The following is a 9,495-nucleotide window of genomic DNA, read 5'->3' as shown; positions in this document are numbered from 1 at the left end:
CCTTGGCTTTCCTGGTTTGCTCCCTGCAGGACCAGACCAGTGCAGAATAATCCTCCTTGGAGGTGAATCCCATCCTCCATCCTTTGTAGGCCTTTCTTTTTACCCTTAGGAGGTCTGCTAGGTCCCTGGAGAGCCAGGGGAGCTGCTGTGCCCTCTTGTTGCCTTTCCTCCGAGATGGAATAGAATTAGCTTGTGCATTAAGGATCACTCCCTTGAGGAGCAACCACTCTTCTTGAACTCCCCTCTCCCTGGGGTCATGGTCCCTTAGGGCCTCACTGACAAGCCTCCTGAGCTTGTCAAAGTCAGCTTTCCGGTGGATGGTGAAGGTGATCAACTCGGGGTTGCTATCACCCAGCTTCCCATCGATCACTAGGTCGCCGATTCAGTCATCCCCAGTAGCCAGTACCAGGTCAAGCAGCGCTTTGCCTCTCGTTGGCCCATAGACTTCTTGAGTCAAGTTATTAGATACCTTTTATTCAACAGACTGTTGATTTGGAAACCAGGGGATAGATTCAATCCAGCAATGGTGAAGGCATCAGCCTGGGGCAGAGTGGAAGTGGCTTACCTCTCCACATTTAGGAGCTGCTGGTAGTCAAGGGAGACTCCACTGGGCTTTACAGCAGGCCCTCCCTTTGCTTCAGTGGCACACACAATATTTTGCAGCAAACAAGTCTACCTCTGTTGCAGCTTTTACCACTCCTAATCTGATACCTGCCACCTTCATCTTATGCCCATTCCTCAGCCCACCTCAGAAGACTTTTTGTGCCTGGAGCAGCTTGAGCTGATGGAATGGCTCTGCACCAAATGGACAGTCTGTAGGGAAAATCCAAGGGGGGGGAAGGGAGGCTTTATACCTTCTATATACACCAGCCTGTCTGGTATAAAGTAGATACAACAGAAGTTCATATAAGACCCATGAGTCTGCACCTATTCAGTAATGTATGCTCTCAGTTACATATGTTAATGTGAACTGAGGGTGCTGAGCGCAAGACAAGACTGGGTACTGTATCATGGAGTGAGACTAAAAAGGATGGGCAGAAGCTCCTGGGGTGTAGTGCCCTGCATTGTCATTCAAAAACCCTTCCCAAGTGATCCTAGCAACAGTTTAAAAATATCAAATCAAATTATCCCCTCAATGAATTTGTCAAATATTTTGCTTGCTGACTTGCTTTTGCTCCAGACCTAGTTAACTAGACTTGCTGTCTGTCTGCAATGCAGTTAATGAATGGCCAGAGCAAGCTGTTGCAACAGTGAGCCTCTGTGAGGAACTGAAGAGCAACCGTGGGCTGATCAGTAATAAATATTGATTTGTCTGTACGTGAAACAGCTTCATTTATGGGCCTATACTGGACACCCAAGTGGTGACCAAATTAACATGGGGTCAAATGTTTAATAGGATGCTAATAAGCTATTTATATGTGGGGCAACAAAACGGAAGCACTTAGGAGTTTCTCCAGAGTTCCTCCATTCTGACCATTGTGAGAAGGGTCAGAGACAGGTCTATTAAATTTATAGCAGTTCGAGGCACAGGTTTAGTCCTTTTTTAAACAGATCCAAATGCTTTGGCCAGCCCCAGGGTTTAGTAAACAAGGCTCCTACAGAACCCCAGCCTCCAGCCTGTCTCAGAAATGCAATAAATTGTCTGCATTTCCCCCACACTGAAACAGAATAATATTTAATTCCTTTATTACTGGGCTCCTAGAGGTCTGCAAATACCCAGCATGTTTCCAGAAAGAGTCATGAAGAGATGTACTGTGTTTTCAAAACAAATTATTCTGACTCTACAAAAGACACTTGGCCTGGTGAATGACTTTACAGTTAGCACATCACTCATGTGAAGATATACAATAACTTTCATAATTATGACATTTTGCTGGCATTTTCTAAGCTTCAGTTATATTAGTGGAATAAACCTGTCCTTCATTACTTGATTTGGGAGGGGACAGGGGATAAAAAGATTTATCATTTTTTACTAGGTCTTGGGGGAAGTTTATCTTTTGTCTTACAGTTAAGAGAACTTTGAGAAGAAAAGAAGTAAATTATCACTAAGCTTAAATGTAAGATCAAAAACTTACTAGCATCCTATTCTACTAATGCAATCATACATGGAATTAAAGAGTAATAGATGTTAAATGCATTGGGGAGACATTCTGATCATAACGGAGGCTATAGGATGTCATCCATTGATTTCTGCACCAAGCCCAGTAAATTGGGGCTGAACAAAGACAATTTATTTTAAAAAGTCAGTCTTGGTTCAAAGATTTTGAGGGGCAGAGAACCAACCCCTGGTAATTTGTTGCAATGGAGAGTTACCATCACTGTTAAAATGTGAGCTGATGTATATTTGTCCAGTTCTATCCCCATTCAGTGTGGCTATGGTTTGGACAGATGGATTAAAGAAGCCTCTATCATCTGATCTCTTCTTCCTGTGTATGAACAATGATCAAGTCACCACCTGACCTTCTCTTTGATGAGGGAAGGTATGTAAGGTGTGTTCTCCAGTCTTTACATAATTTTCTCCCCAGGTTCACATGTGTTGCTGGATTAAAGCATGGGGCTATCAGTTGATGAAATGCAAAATGAACAGTATCTATTTAACACCATCTGAAAAAAAAAAACAGACTGTCATCTTTACAACAAGTCAGGAAAACAGAATCTCATTACACCAGCTGGCACATTAATCACCAAGAGATAATACAGGAGCAAAACTTTGCCAGAGCCACCTTTGACACCTTAATGGTCCCCGTAAGAGCCCAAATGAACAGATCCCATTGTCCTGAGCAAAGAAAACTAGAAAGCTTCTATAGACAGTAGATAGGGAAGCAACACCATTATCCTAGCAATGTGTACAATTCTCTTTTGGCATGGCTGTGTCTAAAGGATAATACTTCCACTGGCTTTATCTGGTAATCAAAGAAGACTATGACAACATTCAACATAATGATAAAACAACTAATTTTTTATTGGGAGGTGGTTATATTTTTGTTATGTGTTCTTGTCTCTAAAATATGTCTCTTGTGACTATATATTTTTGTTTTCATTTGACTATGTCTGTTATTTATTTATACCACTACTTATTATTTAAGGAACAATTTCTATCACTGTATCTGTAGATAGGTGCTTTCTCTTCCCTCTGAGCCTGAAGAACTGTGTACACTGAGTGTGCCACCCACACTTTGCTCCTTAAACCGCCTTAATCTGACCCTTTGGAAATATCTCTTATGGGGTGTCAGCCCTACCACCAAGGCTAAACACTGCAACTGAAAAGGGAAGAGACAAGAAGTAAAAGGACAAAGGATTTATTTGATCTTTACTTTTCCTGACAATAAGCTGCTACCACTTTACATTATTTTTAGTCGATCATTGTTGAAAATAATAAACAAAAAAAACCCAGCTATGCCTCCAACTAGAAAGCTTCAAGTTCATCCCTGCTGCACTAATGTGTTAATCTGGCTCTTAAAGCATTTTTTATTCATATGGATAAATGCAATACACTCCTAATCCCACTGCAGTCAAAAATAATTCTTCCAGTAACTTCAGTAAGACCAGGACTTCATCTGTGGTCCTTTTTGTTCCTGGCATTTTGAGATGTATCTATGCTGGACTAAGGACTGTACTAAAACATATTTAATAAAAGTCTGCTAGACTCTGTAGAGTTTTTCTGGAAGTATAATTCAGAAAGATGATGCCTGACTAAAAAAAAAAGTCTTTGATAGTAGGTGATCATAATTCCCTGTCCAGCCATAACCTTTGTCTGTCCAGCTCCTAAATTGGAAGGACTGACTCCAAAGAGTCTGTTTCCCTTCCCCCAACCCCCACAGATGTAATGATATGAATAGGACACAAAGGAAATGGTAAAAGGATTACCAGGATTTATCTCAGGAAGATATTAATGCCCTTTCATGTTGTTCCTAGAAAAGAAGAGGAAGAACCAGACCTAAAGCATTTAAAGTCAAACTTATCTAAAATCCTATTAAAATCACATCTGCTATCTGAAAGAGGAATTTAAGTATTTAAAATATTGGGGCTTGGGGTTTTGTTACACACATATCTCTGGGCCAAATCTGACAGTCTTCACTCCAGTCCCAACCCTGCTGAGTCTCTTCAATTCTCCTTGACTCCCGTAAGAGCTGAGAGCATGCACCACCCTGGAGGACATTATTTCGCTTTATTTACCTACAGAGGCAAAACGATTGTTGACATCACTAAGAATGTTGTTCACATCATTACTGGTGTTCACATTCCTCTTCCACCAAAGCCAATGGAAAAAATTGCCCTAATTTCCAGGGAGTGCAATAAAGCCCAGAAAACTGAGAACCAGATTATACTTGATTTATATCAGTATGCTGTGCTGGGGAGTGGGTGCACAAGAACCTGCCTCCCCTCTCCTACTGCTGCCTTGCTCATGGCCTGTCACGGTGCCTGTCCCTTGCCTCAGGGGAGCACCCATGCTGCTCCCTACTTCACTCAGAGGTACATGGGAATGGGGACAGTTTGGATATTGGCTCAGTCCATAGAGTGCAATCCAGGCAAAAGTGATAAAGTAGTGAATTTCCCATTGTAATAGTGTCAGAGAGCTTAGAGGAGGCATATACCTTCCTAAAGCAAAGCATCTCCCTCTATTCTCCATGGACTAGATTTCTTTACACCAGGCTGGACCATGCCACCATGACATCAGTCCTTAGTACCAGCTACAGGCTTTGGTCACTTTTTCTCCCTAGTGATTTAGAAGATTAGCCCATGATCAACACTTCATTTTCATTACCATTCAGTTATATGGGCCTTCTTTGGCATTATAAGCATTTAGTAGAATTTAAAATATGGTTACTCAGAGTATTAATGCTCTCTTCAATAAATAGTATGTAAAGGGTGAGGTAAAGACTAACAGAAGCTTTAAGAAAAGCTCCATCAATTGTTGTAGATTGTAATGGAGACCAGTAGGCCAAGAAGTTCTTTTAAACCATTCATAGCATCTATTCCTGATGGATTCATAATCAGCTGCAACATGCCTACAATCACAGCTTCTATTAACATTAATTAACCCTTAATAAGCTATTGCCAGATGGACCTTTACTAGAAAATGTGATCAAGTGTGGCCAGCTTGATTTATACTGTGGATGCAAATGATTTACAGTGTCCTATTTTAATGTTAATAAACTACTTTTCTTCATCTGCATGCTAGTATTCAAAACACTACAGCTTTGGAAAGTGATGCAAGAACTTAATGCAGGATACATCAAGCTGGGGGAGCTGCAAATAGGGTGGCCATCATAGAGGACAGTTTGGTTGTCCTCTGTCCTCTCTTGATACGAAACCTGACGACTTTATGTCCTCTATTTTTCTCTTGAAGAGAAAAATAGAAGACATAAAGGTATCAGGTTTTATGTCAATAGAGGATAGAGGACAGAGTAGCAGAAAACCGAAATGTCCTCTATGATGGCCACCCTAGTTGCAAATGTCTCAATGCTGACCTCCTAAGGCATGTCTCCATGTGCAATTAATGGAACTGAATAAACTCCAGCACAATTTGAGCCAGAGTAAACTAATCCAGACATCACCATCTATATGTGCATTTAAGTGCAGTAATTTATTCCACCGCTGGATAGTACTTGTGTCTGACAGGACTATCTGATGGCGCAGTAAATTAGTCTATACCGTCCTACTTGCCACACGTGTAGATAGTAACACTTTACTGCTCAGCAAGTTAGTCTACTGTGCAGTAAAGCACGTGTGTAGACATGCCCCTAACAATCCATTTGTGACTTAGAGAAAAAAATCCCCCTTAGGAAAGTAAAAAGTATACTCAATACATGGTATTTCATCATTAAAAATACCAGTACATGGGACTCAGTTCTGTTTGGTGCTGAACACTGGTGCTGAACACTCTGGAGCTGATTTAACAAAACATTTAAGAAGTGATCTCATTACTTCCAATAGAAGAAATCACATTTAAAATGAAGTGAGTTCTTATGTATCTTACTGATGCAACATCTTAGGTAACTTGGAAGAGGTTGCAATAACTAACATGGAGCATCTCAAGTGCTGATTTTATTAAAACACAAATTTTGATGTGCATAGAAACAGAATAGCATTGCTTGAAACAGTCTGTGAACTTCTTATTCAGGCTCACCATGTTCTATAAATCACTAAAAATCAGTCAGAACATCAGTGTAGGCCTAGCAGACTTGTGTCTTTTTTAAAAAAATCAAACATGGGTATCTGAGTTTCAGCTATACAACTACCGGTAGTTACAATCATCAGATACTACTGCAATACTTCGCAACTAGAATATCACCAAAAAATATAAATAGAATACAGAAAACAGCAAAATGATTTTCATATTTACTCAAATACAACTCATGGCTTTTTCCCCCTATTTGTATGGAGGAAAAAGCCCCTCACCTAACAATTGCATACAAGAAAATTTCACAAAATACATTGTTCATCACTAAGCTGCTGTCAAAAGCAACACGTGCTCAGCAACAGAAACCAACTGTGAAGTTGATTAAATGTAACCAACACTGATCATGTCTGTAAAATACATGATCCACATAAGATAAACATATTGATAGGACCCCATTACAGGAATAAGTCAGTACAGCCCATTTGAATGACACATATTGTAGTGTCCTTTAAGCATAGTCCCCCCTCAGTGCTGACTCTTTTCCAGGTCATGGTGAGCCCCTACATTGCACATATTTTTATTTCCTTGTCATTCCCATGATTGAACTATGCCTTTCTTTCTCATTCCAATGATTCCTGTTTCTTCATCAGCCTTAAATGCCTGGCAAACATCATGAAATAGGGCCCCAAACTCCCTCTGTTGCCCCCTGTCTCAGACTGATACATATGATTTGAGTGACCTTCTCCTCCACCAGGTTGCCCTGTATCTTATCTGCGTATAAAATTTTGGAGCATCCCAGGGCTCATGATAAAAACACCCAGTTCCAGTCATGAGTGGGGGTTAATTAGCATATGGATCCTTTCTGTGAGGTATCTGGATTATACACACATACCGAGTAGTGCTGAGCTATGGAGTCACCATGGCTTAAAATGCTGTTGACTCTCATGAGGACCATCCCAGAGAACTTTGTGGCCAAATCTCCAAATCCAAATTGAATCAGGGGACCAATTGAAAGGTCCGAATCAATTCAAAGCTCTCCAAATCTTTGGAAAATCTTCTTTGGAAAATCTTTGGAAAATCTTCCAAATCTTTTTTGGAAAAAATTTGGAGAGCCTTGATGATTCAGGCAGTCCCTAGTGGCTGCAGCAGGGAGGTGCAGCTGACTCTGAGCTGGTAAGTACCAGGGGTGGGGGAGGGGATTATGGGTGGACCGCTGCCAGCCCCCATCCCCTGCCTGCTCCCTCAGCCCCCCTAACTCCCACCCGCTCCCCCAGCGCCCCCACGGATGCCCCACCCACAACTCCCAGTGCTTTAAAAAAAAGCCCCACTCACCAGGTGCTGCCAAGTGGGGGGGGGGCAATCCCCACTGCCCCCACTGTCCCATGCTGTGTAGGGGGCTCTGCATGAGCCCTCCACTGCCCCCCACTCCCCCAGTCCAGCCACGGCTGCCCCACCCACTGTGGCTCTGGCCCTTTAAGAAAAAAAAAAATGGAGAAAAGCCCCAGGACTCACTGGTCCTGCAGCAGCCTTGGGGTTTTGGGGGGCTTGTGGAAGAGCCCCCCATGCAGTGTGGGGTAGTTGGGGACAGTGGGGGACAGCAGGGATCACCACCCTCCAGCAGGAATGGTGAGTCTGGGGTGGGGTTCTGGGTTTTTTTCTTAAAGGGCTGGAGCCATGCCGGGCAGGGCAGCCATGGAGGGGGGCTCGTGCAGAGCCCCCCATCCAGCATGGGTCAGTGGGGGGCAGCAGGGATCACCCCCTGCCTGGTGGCACCTGCTGAGTGAGGGCTTTTTTTTCCCCAAGTGCCAGGAGCTGAGGCAGGCAGGGCAGCCATTGCTGTGCTGGGAGAGCGGGTGGGGGATGGGCCTGTGTAATTCAGAGATTCGGCAGCAGCCAAATCACCGAATCAAATCACTGTTCCCTGAATTGACCATATCCAAATCTGAAGCAAATACTAGCAGCTTCACACAGGCCTAGTCTATGGCAAATCATAAGCCTTTGGGTTTGGACTAATATTATATATAGTTTGTACTACATATAAGTAGGTGTCAAACTACTGCTCAAAAATGTGTTTGTGGAGTACCTGTGCTAAAACTTACAGCAGTTTCAAAAAAAGATTAACAGATATCAATTCTGGATGAAGTAAGTGTATGGGTACTATAAGCAAATTAGTACAGCCATGTTTTATTTCAAGGTTACTGTTTTTCAGTTTGCTCCTCACTTCTATGTGCTCAAGGGAGAGTAGGATCTGACAGTAAGGAGAGGGGGAAAGGGCTGCTAGGGGAAGAAGTTAGGGGGAAACAGAGAGCAATGGAGCTACCTGACCCCCCAGATTTATTTTCCCTGCTGTAGTAGTGGAAAGTGGACACTTTCAAGACAAACCTCCAATATTTAGATTCTATGCCTGGAAAAATATAACAAATGTATATATTTTCAATATATAAATCTAATTAGTGGGGGGTCATTTTATAGTCAGGGTCATCTTCTATTTGAGTAAATATGGTATTATTTGTTTCTACTATAACTTAGAGGTCTCAACCAAAATCAGTATAAACTATCCAAGATGCCAAACATATTCACAGAGTGAGAAAGTTTCTGCCCGAGAAAGTTTAGAATCCAAACAGACAAGGCAGACAAAGGAAAGGAGGGAAAACAGGCAGAGTGATCAGTTCGAAAACTCCCTTCCTAAAGAAAACAAAACAGAATGACTGGCTGAGGCAGAAATATATAATTTTATGATCAGTGTTTCCTTACCTGTATCCTTCTTCTTTGTACGGGAAAGTTCATGAACAGTTGCTCTGATATCATTTCTCAAAGTCCTGATGATCTTGTCTAGAGAAGGAGTGTTTCTGCTATCCAGATTGATGAAAAATTCATACTCGTCTTTGTTGAGGCGGGAAGGTCTGGACTCAATGTGGGTCAGGCTTATACCTTTTTCCTACAAGAAACAAATGGATAGACTCTTGGAGCTCTGTGCTGCAGGTAGAAATGCAAGGGGCAAACTACCTGAAATCCACTGGTTAGTGCAGTGGTTCCCAACCTTTTTTATACTGCAGACTGGCAAGTTCACTCAAAGAATTTTGGTGGACCGGGTATAGAAAAATCTAATTTACACATTTAAATTTTTCAGGGGGGGGGGGTTTGCGAGGATCATCTCTTAGCTGTTGCATTTGATATGGAAGTGACTAGCCACAGTTACCACGGTTCAATTTAAAAAGCTAAAGTCACAGTCATTGGCCAAGTGAGGGCACTCTCGACCAGCGAATCAGCATGGCTTGGGCATGGCCTGGGCATAGAATTGTTGCTAGCAGTGGTTAAAGCTTGTGCCATGACCCAGCAGCCAACACTTCACGGCTCCGTACCAGGCTGCA

General features: G+C 42.4%; 1 protein-coding gene across 1 annotated transcript in view; it reads right to left on the bottom strand.

Annotated features, from left to right (window-relative positions):
* PAH (phenylalanine hydroxylase) overlaps positions 1 to 9,495 on the bottom strand; it is a 92,219-nt gene that overhangs the window by 36,346 nt on the left and 46,378 nt on the right. Inside the window, exon 3 of the mRNA XM_019515360.1 lies at positions 8,879 to 9,062. Coding sequence (XP_019370905.1) covers positions 8,879 to 9,062 — 184 coding nt within the window. The remainder of the gene's footprint in view (positions 1 to 8,878; positions 9,063 to 9,495) is intronic.

This window comes from Gavialis gangeticus, unplaced genomic scaffold (assembly GCF_001723915.1).
Source record: "Gavialis gangeticus isolate Ggan-Ray unplaced genomic scaffold, GavGan_comp1, whole genome shotgun sequence".
In the NCBI taxonomy this organism is placed as follows: Eukaryota; Metazoa; Chordata; order Crocodylia; family Gavialidae; genus Gavialis; species Gavialis gangeticus.
Note: the sequence above shows the minus strand (reverse complement) of the source record. Positions and strands in the feature narration are given on the sequence as shown.